The sequence below is a fragment of the Lepisma saccharinum genome, chromosome 12 (genome assembly GCF_977018435.1).
Source record: "Lepisma saccharinum chromosome 12, izLepSacc3.1, whole genome shotgun sequence".
NCBI lineage: Eukaryota > Metazoa > Arthropoda > Insecta > Zygentoma > Lepismatidae > Lepisma > Lepisma saccharinum.
Genome location: NC_139240.1, coordinates 57,696,138 through 57,713,174, shown reverse-complemented (window position 1 = coordinate 57,713,174; position 17,037 = coordinate 57,696,138). Strand labels below are relative to the sequence as shown.

The following is a 17,037-nucleotide window of genomic DNA, read 5'->3' as shown; positions in this document are numbered from 1 at the left end:
GCAAGCATCCCCCCTTGCCCCCTCCAAGTTATGCATACGCTGATCCCAATAACCTCATAACAATCTGACAAAAACTGCTAATGTTGTATGAGGAACCTGAATGGTTTGCTTAGTTAATGTATGTAAACAGTCTGAAATAGCTTTCGTAAAAGAAATGAAAGCATAATTAGTCTTAACAAAACCACAATGTGTAAAATATACCTTTATAAATATAGAGAACCTTAGCACTCACTTTTTCCGCAAAGCTGTTTTTCGTAGTTCTATTAATTTCGATGGGCACCGCTACCCTATACAGTTCATGTGTAGCCAAATGGTTAGTGGTAGTTTTTGGATCAAGGGTTCGATACCCAGTGGGAGCCCCAAATTTTTGGCATTGACCCAGCATCATGAGGAAAATTGGGGAGCTACGTGTAAAGTAGTAGTAGTGGGCTCTGGTCATGAAAGCCAGAGAAAACAGTAGGGATGGGACTTGATGTGCTGACCATGTGCCACCACCCCGGCAGGCCCTGGGCCTTAAAGGTCATGGGATTTAGTTGTTATATACACGCATATAAAAATTTAAATTTCAGCAATAAAGCAATACTCTCATATGTCTGCATTAGCTAATATTGAATGTTAATCTGTCCAATAACTGTTACTAATATTACATCACACAGATGCTAGTTTATACGAGGTGCGGCTAGAAAATAACCGGACTGATGTTGCTGTCGACAAACTGCAAGCTCGTCAAGGATAAGTGGTGCATGAGTGTATAACATGATATCTTGCCTACCGGCTGTGTGATTGCCCAGGGTGCGCAGCGCTCAGTTCTTCTGTAGTTTGTGGACGAAATGAACTGTACATCTGTGCTCCGTGAGAAAAGAAATTAAGTGTGAAAGTGGAACAGCATATCAATCTGAAGTTTCTTATCAAACTCGCAAAATCCACCACAGAAACTTATGGTTTGTTGAAGGAAGTGTAGGGAGATGCGTGTTTATCACGCACTCAAGTATTTGAGTGGTTTCAAAGGTTTACAGAGGGACGAGAAGTGATTGCGAATGACAAGCGTCCTGGACGGTCTTGCACGTCAAAAATGGAATCAAACATTGCAAATGTCAGTGAATTAATTCGAATTGTGTACCCGAAGGTCAAACTGTCAACCAACAATATTTCATTTCGATGCTGATGACCCTTCGTGGGTGAGTAAGAAGATGACGACCTGATTTGTGGAAAAGCAAGTCATGGATTATTCATCAGGACAATGTTTCTGCCCACACGGCATTGTCAGTAAAGGCTTTATTGGCCAAGTATGGGATCCCAGTGTTAGAACATCCACCCTATTTGCCGGATCTTTCTTTGTGCGACTTTTTTTTATTCCCATAGGTTAAATCAGCACTGAAAGGAACCAGATTTAAGACCGTAGAATGTGTGAAAACAAAAGCGACGGAGGTCATGAACATTGTTTCGGAAAATGATTTCCAGCACTGTCCAGCAATGGAAGATTCGTACTGAGCGGTGTATCGATAGTGCAGGGGAGTACTTTGAAGGGGATAATGTGTTCATATTGTACAAAATAACCAATAAAAGATTTTGTAGCAACAGTCCGGTTTTTTTCTAGCCACACCTCGTATGTATTGATTTTAATTATAACAATGAAAAAATATGTTTATCAGTACAGCCCAGATTTTTATGTAATTATATATTTTTTCCTTTGTATGTAGGCAAGCGAAACTTACAACTGTTGGTGAATTACGATGTTATGAATGATATATGTGAATTTCATGTTACATATTTTTACATAAAGTGGAGTATTTGGAGCATCTTTCTCGTTTTTAATTAATGAATTGATTGATTGAATGCAGTCACCTTACTTTTGCCATCATTTAAGCAGTGAAATTTATATTGAAGATGACTTTGTTCTTCACTGCTGCTGTTAATTAGTAACTGTTGCCATTCACATTATCAATTATCATTATATTATATACCATATACCATTATATTTTCCAGTGTAATTTAGCACATTATGGTTTCAGTATTTTAAGATAACGTCTTAATATATAATAATATTGAGAAACTAATTTAGTATAATTACAATTTTCACTGCCAGGAACCTAAAAAAAGCACGGCAAAAGACCACTAGATGATGATATGTAATGTACGTGCCGCAACTTTGAAAAAATACCTGGAAATTACATGGTTCGGAAATTTTGCATAATTATGAAAAATGCCGAACTTTGGGCTCCTTGCCCCCACTTCCCCCTTGAACCCGTAATTGTCGAATGCTACTTAAAATGTTGCTTTTTACTCATTCATACATTTAAAATTTAAATTGTTAAAATAAAATGAAGTGGTTGAGAAGTTACAGCCTATAATCTTCAATTTATCCCATAGTAACAAAAGGGAAACAAAGGGCTTTTTCAAATGGCGCTTGTTAATAATAGTAACAATTGATGTATTCTTTTGTAATTTGAGTATATAATACTTTTGTAAAGTAACGAACAAAGAAGACAGAACTGAAATATAGTGTATAGTTTTCAAGAAATGGCACATTAATTGCTGCCGTGCATGCTGCCGGTTCAAATATCAACCATCTGCTCTCAAGGGGTATACATGTCATGGTCAAAATTTCAACCAGTTTCAACCGTCCGACTTTTAAAGTTTAATAAATAAATTATGGTATAATTATAAAGAAAAATAGGCTTTTTGATAAATAGGAACATTTGAAAATGAAAATTGCTGTGCAATCCAAAATGATAAATTTCAGAACCTCTTGGGTGAGAATGAGTCAATGCAAGGACTTTAAATACCTTTTCCTGGTTCCTCAAAAATAGGCAATTGCCAGAAATAAACAATTTTCTCGCAGCCTGCTGGTTGAGAAACATGGTTATATACCATGTGATACACACACACACAACAAATACATCACAATGTAACGTGAATGAGACATTGTATGGAGGGATGAAGAAAGAAAAAGTGAAACATGAGTTTGAGTTTGTCTTGAAGTCATCCATTTTAGCACAGAAAGGCTAATCGGGACTGGACTTATATAGGGTGTTCCGTATAGGATACTGAATTTGAATCGAGTGCTACTGTTTTGTTTTGAGGTTCGCAGACCTGTTCTTACCAATTTTGCCATCTGTTGTCATGCCGATCAATGTAGCCTCAATTGTTTTGACTCGTTTGTTGTGGTTACGATATGGAACAGTTTACGATTGAGCAACGTGTTCTCATTGTAAAGACATTTTACCAAAGTGGTGACCAGGAATGGCCGGCAAGGTCATGTGATCTTACACCCTGAGATTTCATCTTATGGGGCGTTGTGAAATCATAGGTGTACGCCAACAAACCACGAACCCTCGTGGAACTGATGGTGGAAATCATACGGGGGATTGGGGGCATCGGGACAGTCATCTGCGAGAGGGTTATCAATAATTTTGAGGAGCGTATAAATGCATGCAGAATCAGTAGGGGTGGACATATGCCTGACATTGTCTTTCATACGTAAATGGGAGATGTTACTGCTTATATATATGTGAAACTATTTTTATGATATTGTCCCTATTTTGTTTAATTTTCTAATTCGGTGTCCTATACAGAACACCCTTATAGTGGGGTCCAAACCACTATGTGCCTTCACTGAGTATCAAACCCAGAACACCTTGATTACAAGAGAATGACGTTACCACTATGCCATCAGGGAGGCAAAAAAGAGAAACGTAACAGGGATAGATACGATATGTCTTTACCACAGAGCACCATTTATATTATGCTATATATAACAAGACACGTTAACAGGCTTTAGGATTTATGTTCCCAGGTGACCATTTTTCTGAAACTTTGCTGTAAGCAGAGACGACCCTAACAGCAGTTCCAATATTACCCAGTGATAATCCAAATTATTGTAATACATCTAGCGCTCCCACTCAATGCAGCTTTCACGATGCATTTTCTCTTCCTTGCACTAAGCTTGATTTGGCAATAATTGTTCAGACTCATTCCAATCACCCGAAGAAGGTAAAGCTTTTCATGGCGACTATAGTAGATCCCAAGGAAGCATTACTAAATCAAACTTAGCTTGACCGACCTGATCAAATCATCCTTTGTGTTCATTTCTCCAAAGACTGCAGATGAAATATATTTACAGCATTTCAGACGATCTCTCCACCTTCAGAAACTAGTGGAAAAGAGCATCTGCTGAATTTTATATTGCACTAAAAATCCTTAAAAAATATTTACTTATCCTTACCATTCTTTTGGCACTTTTTCCTTTATCAAAGTTTAAAAAAACAACCACCAAAAGTAATTTCACAGTACAAAAATAAGTCACTGAATAATTATAATTGTAGAACAATGACATTCATATGAAAAAACAAAAAACAAGACCAACATTTTCTTCTCTAATCTGCTTCATTTTCAATTGTAACTACATGCTCATAATTATCTTCATTCATTGCATACTGCACGTAACTCATTTGTAATGCCATAACATTTGATATACCATGCAACTGAGCATGCTGAAAATAAAATTTACATTAAAAAAAAAAACAACTAAAAATCTGATGAAATCATTTCCCATGCAAACACCAAGATCTGAAAAGTAAAAACGTTCATTTTTCTGATTCTAAAGTAAAAAGAAAAATAACAATTAAGAAAAAAAACATTGAAAATCTTATTGCTATGTATATAAATAGGAAGGAGATATTTAAACTAGTAAATTCTCAGGTTTTTCTCATGAAAATAATAAAAAAAAGACTTGCAACGAAAAAAAAAGGTCAAATGTTAGGACCATTAGATTTGAAAAAAGACATCACACTGTTTGAACATTTAACTTGGTAACTCATAGCCAGGGAAATGTGTGGAACAGTTTCCAACTCATAAAGTACAGCCTTCTTTTTCTTTTGTAAAAAAAAAAAAAGACAAGACTCTATATATATTTGCACATGGCTTCATCACGCAAAACACGCACACAACCATTTTGCAGGCAAACTATGAACACAACACAAGACCAAAATGGCTGGATACAGCAACTGCTTGAAGGAACATTCATCTACACGACACAACACTGGCCAAGCACTGGGACGGGATAGGCAAAAAACTTTGCCCCCCCTCATTACATAATAACAGTATGGGCATTCAAAACGTCCGTGCTGATTCAGAAAGTCCTATCCTTTGTAGCATCAGCCAACAACAAAATTCACAGGACTTTTTCTATAACCATCAATGAAGAACTTTTAAGAAAGTATGCAACTTGATTAAAATGTAAAAAATTCGAGGCATGCGCCAACACCTAATCTCCCAACTTCCATCCTTAGAGTAAGGCTTATGGTAGAATCTCCTTCCGTTTTCCCTATGTGCAGCAAAAATTAAATTTCTTTCTTTTTTCATGTACAACGAACATTCAAACCTTACCAATCACAAAAAAAAATATTTACTGCCTTTATATATATATATTTTTCTATAAAAATAGATAGATATCTAAATTAACAAAATAATCTCAGGTGTGAAAAAGATTTAAAGAAAAGCACTATACCTAAAAGAAATCTACATTAATTTCTTTTCACATTGTGTTTTTTCTGGAAAAAGAGCACATACAGAATTTTTAGTGGCACGACTGTGGACTTCTTTTATTATTATTATTAATAATTAATATTATTAATATACTTTCCAATGAGCTACCTTACTTTAAGGAAGAAGGGGGGAATAGAAGCAATTCCAGATTGAATGGGTATCTCACCCTAAGCTGAGCAAGGAAAATTGGAAATATTAAAAAAAGCGAGCAGAAAAATTTTTAATTGTTATTACTCGTGAATGGTTATGGCTTCCCTGAAGTTAGTGCTCCACTTCCAGCTGTGTCTGTTACACTAAAACAGAAGAGGGCAGGATATGTCAGATTTTTACTCACTTAAAAAAAATAATATAATAATAATAAATTTAAAATGAATAAGACAATTTTTCTTTTCTTTCTTTAGAAGGTAATACTTTTCTTTCTTTTCTTAAAAAAAACCTATTAACGTTTCGCTAAAGCAATGCAGAACAAACATAAAAGAAAAAACCCACTTTCATTTAAACTTCTGTCACAATGAACATACATAAAGAAAGATTCACATAACATAACGAGGTAAGAATGAAAAAGTTGCTCTACAATTTTCTGTGATTGTAGGCAGAATTATAAGTATATATATATATAAAAATGTGTGTGTAAATATATATATATAAAACTGGGGAACTTGAGGGCATACAGGCATTGTGCACAAAGTGCAAAAAATAGAGTGCCTTAAAAAGGGAATGAAACACCATTAGCAAAATACTCCATACTCACTCTATAATCTCCATAATATATATATATAATAAGGATGGAATGATATTACATTTAGTATAAGACAGCTAGGGATATGATCGTTGGGACACATTGGAAATGCACTCGGAGAGTGTGCATCAAAACAATGAAATTAGTGCAAGGACAGTGCTGTGTAGTGTTCAGAATTAAGGAACCAGAAACTAGCAGGAAGCCAATAAAAAAGAAGAGGAAATAGGAACAGTAGAAAGGGGAAGAGAATACAAGAAAGTAAAAAGTGAGATTGAAAAATCTGCACATTGACTACAGTAGCAACCTGAAAAAGTTTTCGGGTGTTTTGGAGCACACACCAGCGACAAATGCATTACTTTCACACAAACATGAGAATTGGTAACTTGTAGTTTTGCGTGGAGATTTTGTGCATCGTCCCCCACCCTCGACAAATATGCCTCTTGTATTCGAAACCAAAACAAAATAAAATCAAAATGCTACTTTGCTGCCTGAGAAAGAAACTCACAGCTCTTTGTTGTCGACACACAAACATAAAAAACAAGAAAAGAATAAAAACAGTCGAAAGAGAGAGAGACAGAGAGAGAGAGAGAGAGTGAAAAAACAGAGCATACTGTTTATTAGTAAATGTTATATAGGTCGGAAGAGGTATGTGTAAAAGAAAAGTCTGCATGCATTTCCACACACTGCTACAGCACCAAATCTCATCACGGTGATTTCATCGTAAGGATTACCTTGCTCGAAGTCTGCTGTGTACCAGATGCCGGCAACGGTTCCTGGAGTGTCGGAGAGAGGCGCGACTCCATTGAACTATTATTGGAGGGTAATCTTTGTTCCTGCACAGAAGCTAACCTGAAAGAAAACAAAATGGCAGTTTCAGTACTACACCTGAGACTGCTTTATACGTAACTCAGTTCTGCGTAATTCTGTTGTATACGGAAATTACTGTAGGTCCCGGCAAAATATAATTTGAAAGCGTGAAAATTAAACCTGATTTGTAAGTAATTCGGTATTGTATGTACTAATTTTCATAAAATACAGTTCATTTGTATGTGACCAAGCTACAACAATGTCACAGGAGGATACATTTCTTGTCGTTACAAAAACACAAGGCGACGAAACAGGACAGGTGGAGATGGCAATGGTCGGTCTTGAGTTGCGACAAAGACGAGTGCGGCATGGCGGTGTTACAGAGAAGGCAAGGACAGGCAGCATGAAATCGGAGGAGAAAGCTTTACTGTAGTTGTTCAGAACATGTGACGCATTTCATTTTGTACATAATAGCGATACGAAAGTACACACGTTAAAAAGATACCGATAGCTGACATTTGCAGTGTTTCATAATAAAAACAGAACATAGGTTCCTTCACTGAACATTTTCATTTGTTACTGATCAGCCACGGAGAACAGAAAGACAAAAAGTTACTCGCTTGACCAGAAAGTGAAATTTATACGGGAAGTGGACGTTAATCCACACAAAAACTAAGAGGCAAATGTAATGTATTTAAGAATCAAACTTTTAAATTCATTAATTTATTACTTTATGACAGAAATAACCTATATTATACTGTATCTAGTTCCTCAGCATAGATACAATTATATTATTTTAATAATGATATGACATAGTATCTAAATCTGATTTGCAAGTAATTCTCAGTTTATGTGTATTATTTTCTCTTCACCTTGACATAAGTACAACTCAGGTTCAACTGCATTTAGCTATCCCCATCTTGTTTTAGCTATCATCTCGGCCAGTGATGAAATCAAGAAGTCCCCCATTAAAATTTCATTAAGATCAGGGGGAACAGTTTGTGTCCAGCCAGATATGAGGACCTTAAACTGCTCCCCCCCCCAAATGTTCCCACGGCAAGCTGGAGAAAGAGAGGTCTGTACGCTAGATGGTCGTAGGAGGAGGAGAAAACTTAGCATTACGCTTATGGGAGTATTATTTTGCTTGTTCTCTTGGGAACACCAAACTTCTGATGGCGTAGAAAAACACATGAATGGAAAGAGATCATGTTGAAGATTTGGTTTGTTGTAGGAAAAGTAAAAAAAAAAACTCCCATTTGATTAGCCATAACTTGAAGTTATTCTGTTTTTTCCTCCATAAGAAATGCATGGAATCTGAAAATTCTTTTCGCCATATTTTTCAAACATCATGTCCTGCCTAATAATAAAGTTGTAAAATTGCTTCCACTTGCAACACGGGGAGAAATTCGTACAGTTTCTGTTTAGTAGCAGTGCCCATTTCAATGATAATGATTGAAATAAATGCACACCTGGCAAGCATCTTTACTTTGGTTTTCACTTTAATTAAACATAGAACGTACTTTTTCTGGCTTTTTCATAATAATAAGCACCGATTAAGTCACCTTTATAATTAAAAGTCAAAATAATGAACAAATTTACATTATCGTTTTGATAACTGACTGCTGGGGTAGAAAGGTTATTCAGCACCATGAAGAGGGTGATGACAAAATTAATAGGATGGGTCAGGATACGCTTCAAGTTCCTGTGAAGGTGGACGAGGAACCCACAAACAGTTTCATTGATGATGTCATCCACAGATATGCTGTAAAAAGCTTTGATGCATTAGTTTGCTGCAAATGTAAGTTATTGCATGCTATAATATTATTTGATTGATTCTCATAAGCTCTTACTTAAAATAATAGTTAATTATACCTAACTATGTCGTTTTTGTAGGATATAAAGATAAGCTATGTTTCTAGCTGTGAATCGGAGGACGTACTGCCACAGCCAGTGCGCAGCTTTGATTGCCTACATGGCAGTACCTTACATGACAAATTTCACTTAATTTAATTAGGTAAGGGGAAATTTAAAAATATTAGCATTATAATTTCATGCCTACGATATCCACCCCCTCCTGTAAAGTTTGACACTTGGGTTGGGAAGGCAATGAATGTTTCGGCCTGGGGTGCTAACACCCTTAATCAGGCACAATGTAATAATCTAACCCATGGTGCAAGAGCCTGTGAGGGCCAGGACCTACCAGCCTGTCCCACATGCCTCAGCAGAGGTGGGCGATCATTAGAGGCACATTTTTTTGGTAAATAAAAAAGCAAAATTTCGGTACAAAAACAGTCGATTTCGGGTTCAAAAGCAGTAAATGAAATAAAATTTCGGTGTTATAGCGGTGAATAATCACATCAAAAGTGCTATATAAAATGACATTTTGGTTTTAAAATTGTGAATATAATCCTAAATTTGATTTAAAAACTGCACTTATTACACAAAATAAACTTACCCCTTCTAATAGCACATTTATGTAACAGTTGGGCTGAAAAGTTCGTAGGCTGACTCATAGATGGCGTTACTAGAATTAAATCCATGTGATTTTTACTTAGTACTAACCTTCAAAAGATACGTGTATAAATTTCACAGCTGCCGGATAATTAGTTCGTGAGATATAGCATTGTGAGTGAAGCAGCTTTTGTTATTGTGAAAAAATGGATAAAAAAGAATTTCGTGTGTTAATAAAGCATTGCTTTTTGGCGAAAAAAAAATACTGTTGAAGCCAAGGCTTGGCTTGATAAACATTATTCGGACTCTGCACCAGGAAAATCAACCGTTGAGAAGTGGTTTGCTAAATTTAAACGAGGCGAAATGAGCATCGAAGACGATGCACGCAGTGGACGCCCCAAAGAGGCTGTTACCGACGAAAACATCAAAAAAGTCCACAAAATAATTTTAAATGATCGTAAAGTGAAGTTGATCGAGATAGCTGAGACTTTAAAAATATCAGAGGAACGTGTTGGACATATTGTGCATGAATATTTGAACATGCGAAAGCTGTGTGCAAAATGGGTGCCGCGCGTGCTCACAATCGATCAAGAGCAACAACGTTTTGATGATTCGGAGCAATGTTTAGCGATATTCAACCGTAATAAACACGAATTTTTCCGTCGATATATTACAATGGATGAAACATGGCTCCATAACTACACTCCAGAGTCCAATCGACAGTCAGCCGAGTGGACTGCACGTGATGAACCGAATCCAAAGCATGGAAAGACGCAACAGTCGGCTGGCAAGGTTATGGCATCAGTATTCTGGGATGCGCATGGTATTATATTCATCGATTACCTCAAAAAGGGCCAGACCATCAACAGCGATTATTACATAGCGTTGTTGGAGCGTTTAAAGGATGAGATCACGAAAAAACGGCCCCATTTGAAGAAGAAAAAAGTGCTGTTTCATCAAGACAATGCACCGTGTCACAAATCAATGAAAACGATGGCAAAATTATATGAATTAGACTACGAATTGCTTCCCCATCCACCATATTCTCCAGATCTGGCCCCCAGTGACTTTTTCCTGTTTGCAGACCTTAAAAGAATGCTCGCTGGAAAGAAATTTAGCACTGATGAAGAGGTAATCGCCGAAACTGAGGCCTATTTTGAGGCTAAAGAGAAATCGTACTATAAAAATGGCATCGAAAAATTGTATGACCGCTATAATCGTTGTATCGTCCTCGAAGGCAACTATATTGAATAATAAAATCGAATTTTGTCAAAAAAATATTTTTTACTATGTTAGCCTACGAACTTTTCAGCCCAACTGTTAGTTACCAGAGTATTAAATTTATTCCTGGGTAAAGCGGTCCATTTTTGCTTCTCAAATATTTACAGCAGAATTAATCCATTTTCCGTGAATTGCATAACTCACAGACTTCAGAAAGTGTCGCGTCGGTACATAAATGGTAAATTTCGTGTTTAAGAGTATATTTCACGTTTTACAGTTCATTTCGCATTATTTCGTGACAAAACTGGGTAGAAAAATGCACCTCACACCTTTCAGAAACATGAAAAATGCACATTACAGCATGTTATTTCATATTTCGTGTTTTCGTCAAAAACAAAATTTGCATGCCTCTAGCGATCATCCAATCAGTTACGGGGTGACGTGTGGTCAGCATGACCAACCCCCAGTCGTTGCTGTACGTTTCAGTGACCGGGTTACGCTACTCGTTCGTAGCTCCCCAATTTCGTGACGATGGTGGGTGGCCACAGGTTCCATATACAGGCCGAAATCTCAGGAGAAAAGTTGTTTCGCTTTATCCCCAGAAGACTCGAACCAGCATGCATCCCGTAGCGTGACACCTTAGATGGCCATGGTGTGGGACATTACACAATATAAAATAAGAATAATAACACCTTGGCTCGACAGCCCTTAAAGGGCCTAGGCCAATCTCCTGACTGCCAGTCTCCCTCCCACAGTTCTACCTAGAGGTGTGGAGTTCTTCAACCAGTAATGGGGAGACGTGCTGTTATAGGAGATTTCCAAGACCGGGTTATGCCACTCGTTCACAGCTCCCGAATTTTCTCACGATGGTGGATTGCCACCGGTCCTATGCACATGCTGAGAAGCCAGGCGGACTCGAACCCATGCCGCCCCGCAGTCGGAGCCCAAAGCACAGCACCTTAGACTGCACGGCCCCGGAGGAGGACAATTACACAATATAGCAATCGCATTATTTGCAAGAACTCCACAAGATGATTTACTGAATTGATTCTTAGGAATAAAATGATTAGAACGCAGCATATTTCTACTACTAATGAACATTAGGGATTGGACAAGTACAAATGCAAATTGAAATATGTTCTCTCTCTCACTCTTTCTCTCTCTCTCACTCTCCAATGATGATTTATGTTTCAATTCCAGTCCCGGCATGCACGTTCCAGTTTCTTCTCATTAATTTAATCAAATTGCAATTCAACCTCATCCACCCAATTATCCTGAAGAGTCAATTACCAAAATGTGTCCATAGATGCATATTACACACACATACACACAGATGTCATTAAATGGTGCCAGTGGATCGTATAAATGTACGTGAACATGAAAACAAACTGGTCTTGGTACCACTTTTGTCATTTGTGCATTATTTTGGCATTACAAATGTTCAAAAGAGGCCATTTTCCTGCCTGTGTGCTTGCAACCCAACATACCATTTGACTGCATCTGTGATGTTGCTTCCTGACATTAAACAGCATGTGCCTGTGTTCCAAGGAGTGCACATTCTGCAAGAAATGACATACTACCAACCACATTATGTGTTGTAAAACATAGTAAGCAACACATCCAGTAATCCAATGGTAATACAAATGTTGGAAAAACAAGTAGCGTACCCAAAAGGAAGTGGTGGAAGCTGTGGCAGAAGGAAAAGAAATGAATCTCATCTGAAACATGTTCAGAAAGCAAATAGGAAACTAGCAGAAGGAAAAGAAATGAATCTTGTCTCAAACATGTTCAGAAAGCAAATAGGAAACTAGCAGAAGGAAAAGAAATGAATCTCGTCTCAAACATGTTCACAAAGCAAATAGGAAACTAGCAGAAGGAAAAGAAATGAATCTCGTCTCAAACATGATCAAAAAGCAAATAGGAAACTAGCAGAAGGAAAAGAAATGAATCTCGTCTCAAACATGTTCACAAAGCAAATAGGAAACTAGCAGAAGGAAAAGAAATGAATCTCATCTCAAACATGATCAAAAAGCAAATAGGAAACTAGCAGAAGGAAAAGAAATGAATCTTGTCTCAAACATGTTCAGAAAGCAAATAGGAAACTAGCAGAAGGAAAAGAAATGAATCTCGTCTCAAACATGTTCACAAAGCAAATAGGAAACTAGCAGAAGGAAAAGAAATGAATCTCATCTCAAACATGATCAATAAGCAAATAGGAAACTAGCAGAAGGAAAAGAAATGAATCTCATCTCAAACATGATCAAAAAGCAAATAGGAAACTAGCAGAAGGAAAAGAAATGAATCTCATCTCAAACATGATCAAAAAGCAAATAGGAAACTAGCAGAAGGAAAAGAAATGAATCTCATCTCAAACATGATCAAAAAGCAAATAGGAAACTAGCAGAAGGAAAAGAAATGAATCTTGTCTCAAACATGTTCACAAAGCAAATAGGAAACTAGCAGAAGGAAAATAAATTAATCTCGTCTCAAACATGATCAAAAAGCAAATAGGAAACTAGCAGAAGGAAAAGAAATTAATCTCGTCTCAAACATGTTCACAAAGCAAATAGGAAACTAGCAGAACGAAAAGAAATGAATCTCATCTCAAACATGATCAATAAGCAAATAGGAAACTAGCAGAAGGAAAAGAAATGAATCTCATCTCAAACATGATCAAAAAGCAAATAGGAAACTAGCAGAAGGAAAAGAAATGAATCTCATCTCAAACATGATCAAAAAGCAAATAGGAAACTAGCAGAAGGAAAAGAAATTAATCTTGTCTCAAACATGTTCACAAAGCAAATAGGAAACTAGCAGAAGGAAAATAAATTAATCTCGTCTCAAACATGATCAAAAAGCAAATAGGAAACTAGCAGAAGGAAAAGAAATTAATCTCGTCTCAAACATGTTCACAAAGCAAATAGGAAACTAGCAGAAGGAAAAGAAATGAATCTCATCTCAAACATGATCAATAAGCAAATAGGAAACTAGCAGAAGGAAAAGAAAAGAATCTCATCTCAAACATGATCAAAAAGCAAATAGGAAACTAGCAGAAGGAAAATAAATTAATCTAGTCTCAAACATGATCAAAAAGCAAATAGGAAACTAGCAGAAGGAAAAGAAATGAATCTCGTCTCAAACATGTTCACAAAGCAAATAGGAAACTAGCAGAAGGAAAATAAATTAATCTCGTCTCAAACATGATCAAAAAGCAAATAGGAAACTAGCAGAAGGAAAAGAAATGAATCTCGTCTCAAACATGTTCACAAAGCAAATAGGAAACTAGCAGAAGGAAAAGAAATGAATCTCATCTAAAACATGATCAAAAAGCAAATAGGAAACTAGCACAAGGAAAAGAAATGAATCTTGTCTCAAACATGTTCAGAAAGCAAATAGGAAACTAGCAGAAGGAAAAGAAATGAATCTTGTCTCAAACATGTTCACAAAGCAAATAGGAAACTAGCACAAGGAAAATAAATTAATCTCGTCTCAAACATGATCAAAAAGCAAATAGGAAACTAGCAGAAGGAAAAGAAATGAATCTCGTCTCAAACATGTTCACAAAGCAAATAGGAAACTAGCAGAAGGAAAAGAAATGAATCTCATCTCAAACAGGATCAAAAAGCAAATAGGAAACTAGCAGAAGAAAAGAAATGAATCTCATCTCAAACATGATCAAAAAGCAAATAGGAAACTAGCAGAAGGAAAAGAAATGAATCTCATCTCAAACATGATCAAAAAGCAAATAGGAAACTAGCAGAAGAAAATAAATGAATCTCATCTCAAACATGATCAAAAAGCAAATAGGAAACTAGCAGAAGAAAAGAAATGAATCTCGTCTCAAACATGTTCAGAAAGCAAATAGGAAACTAGCAGAAGGAAAAGAAATGAATCTCATCTGAAACATGTTCAGAAAGCAAATAGGAAACTAGCAGAAGGAAAAGAAATGAATCTTGTCTCAAACATGTTCAGAAAGCAAATAGGAAACTAGCAGAAGGAAAAGAAATGAATCTTGTCTCAAACATGTTCACAAAGCAAATAGGAAACTAGCAGAAGGAAAAGAAATTAATCTCGTCTCAAACATGTTCAGAAAGCAAATAGGAAACTAGCAGAATTAAAAGAAAAGAATCTCGTCTCAAACATGTTCAGAAAGCAAATAGGAAACTTGCAGAAGGAAAAGAAATTAATCTCGTCTGAAACATGACCAAAAAGCAAATAGGAAACTAGCAAAAGGAAAAGAAATGAATCTCGTCTCAAACATGTTCAGAAAGCAAATAGGAAACTTGCAGAAGGAAAAGAAATTAATCTCGTCTCAAACATGATCAAAAAGCAAATAGGAAACTAGCAGAAGGAAAGAAATGAATCTTGTCTCAAACATGTTCACAAAGCAAATAGGAAACTAGCAGAAGGAAAAGAAATAAATCTCGTCTCAAACATGTTCAAAAAGCAAATAGGAAACTAGCAGAATTAAAAGAAATGAATCTTGTCTTAAACATGTTCAGAAAGCAAATCGGAAACTTGCAGAAGGAAAAGAAATGAATCTCGTCTCAAACATGTTCAAAAAGCAAATAGGAAACTAGCAGAATTAAAAGAAATGAATCTCGTCTCAAACATGTTCAGAAAGCAAATAGGAAACTAGCAGAAGGAAAAGAAATGAATCTCGTCTGAAACATGTTCAAAAAGCAAATAGGAAACTAGCAGAATTAAAAGAAATGAATCTCGTCTCAAACATGTTCAGAAAGCAAATAGGAAACTTGCAGAAGGAAAAGAAATGAATCTCGTCTCAAACATGTTCAAAAAGCAAATAGGAAACTAGCAGAATTAAAAGAAATGAATCTCGTCTCAATCATGTTCACAAAGCAAATAGGAAACTAGCAGAAGGAAAAGAAATGAATCTTGTCTCAAACATGTTCACAAAGCAAATAGGAAACTAGCAGAAGGAAAAGAAATTAATCTCGTCTCAAACATGTTCAGAAAGCAAATAGGAAACTAGCAGAATTAAAAGAAAAGAATCTCGTCTCAAACATGTTCAGAAAGCAAATAGGAAACTTGCAGAAGGAAAAGAAATTAATCTCGTCTGAAACATGACCAAAAAGCAAATAGGAAACTAGCAAAAGGAAAAGAAATGAATCTCGTCTCAAACATGTTCAGAAAGCAAATAGGAAACTAGCAGAAGGAAAACAAATGAATCTTGTCTCAAACAGGTTCACAAAGCAAATAGGAAACTAGCAGAAGGAAAAGAAATTAATCTCGTCTCAAACATGATCAAAAAGCAAATAGGAAACTAGCAGAAGGAAAAGAAATGAATCTCGTCTCAAACATGTTCACAAAGCAAATAGGAAACTAGCAGAAGGAAAAGAAATGAATTTCGTCTCAAACATGATCAAAAAGCAAATAGGAAACTAGCAGAAGGAAAAGAAATGAATCTCGTCTCAAACATGATCAAAAAACAAATAGGAAACTAGCAGAAGGAAAAGAAATGAATCTTATCTCAAACATGATCAAAAAGCAAATAGGAAACTAGCAGAAGGAAAAGAAATGAATCTCATCTCAAACATGTTCAGAAAGCAAATAGGAAACTAGCAGAAGGAAAAGAAATGAATCTCGTCTCAAACATGATCAAAAAGCAAATAGGAAAGTAGCAGAAGGAAAAGAAATGAATCTAGTCTCAAACATGATCAAAAAGCAAATAGGAAACTAGCAGAAGGAAAAGAAATGAAATCGAGTCTCAAACATGTTCAGAAAGCAAATAGGAAACTAGCAGAAGGAAAATAAATGAATCTTGTCTCAAACATGTTCACAAAGCAAATAGGAAACTAGCAGAAGGAAAAGAAATGAATCTTGTCTCAAACATGTTCAGAAAGCAAATAGGAAACTAGCAGAAGGAAAAGAAATGAATCTTGTCTCAAACATGTTCACAAAGCAAATAGGAAACTAGCAGAAGGAAAAGAAATGAATCTCGTCTGAAACATGTTCAAAAAGCAAATAGGAAACTAGCAGAATTAAAAGAAATGAATCTCGTCTCAAACATGTTCAGAAAGCAAATAGGAAACTTGCAGAAGGAAAAGAAATGAATCTCGTCTCAAACATGTTCAAAAAGCAAATAGGAAACTAGCAGAATTAAAAGAAATGAATCTCGTCTCAATCATGTTCACAAAGCAAATAGGAAACTAGCAGAAGGAAAAGAAATGAATCTTGTCTCAAACATATTCACAAAGCAAATAGGAAACTAGCAGAAGGAAAAGAAATTAATCTCGTCTCAAACATGTTCA

At 36.1% G+C, this 17,037-nt stretch overlaps 1 protein-coding gene across 24 annotated transcripts in view; it reads right to left on the bottom strand.

The window, feature by feature from the left end:
* Positions 1–17,037, bottom strand: part of LOC145996124 (coiled-coil domain-containing protein AGAP005037) — a 1,065,133-nt gene that overhangs the window by 22,778 nt on the left and 1,025,318 nt on the right. For 21 of the 24 annotated variants that reach the window (XM_083132404.1, XM_083132407.1, XM_083132420.1 and 18 more), the window contains one exon: positions 7,018–7,135. In XM_083132404.1, coding sequence (XP_082988530.1) covers positions 7,018–7,135 — 118 coding nt within the window. Of the gene's footprint in view, positions 1–4,063; positions 4,154–5,781; positions 5,841–7,017; positions 7,136–17,037 lie in introns of those variants that run through there. The other 3 variants (XM_083132426.1, XR_014442750.1, XM_083132425.1) reach the window with 3 other exon arrangements.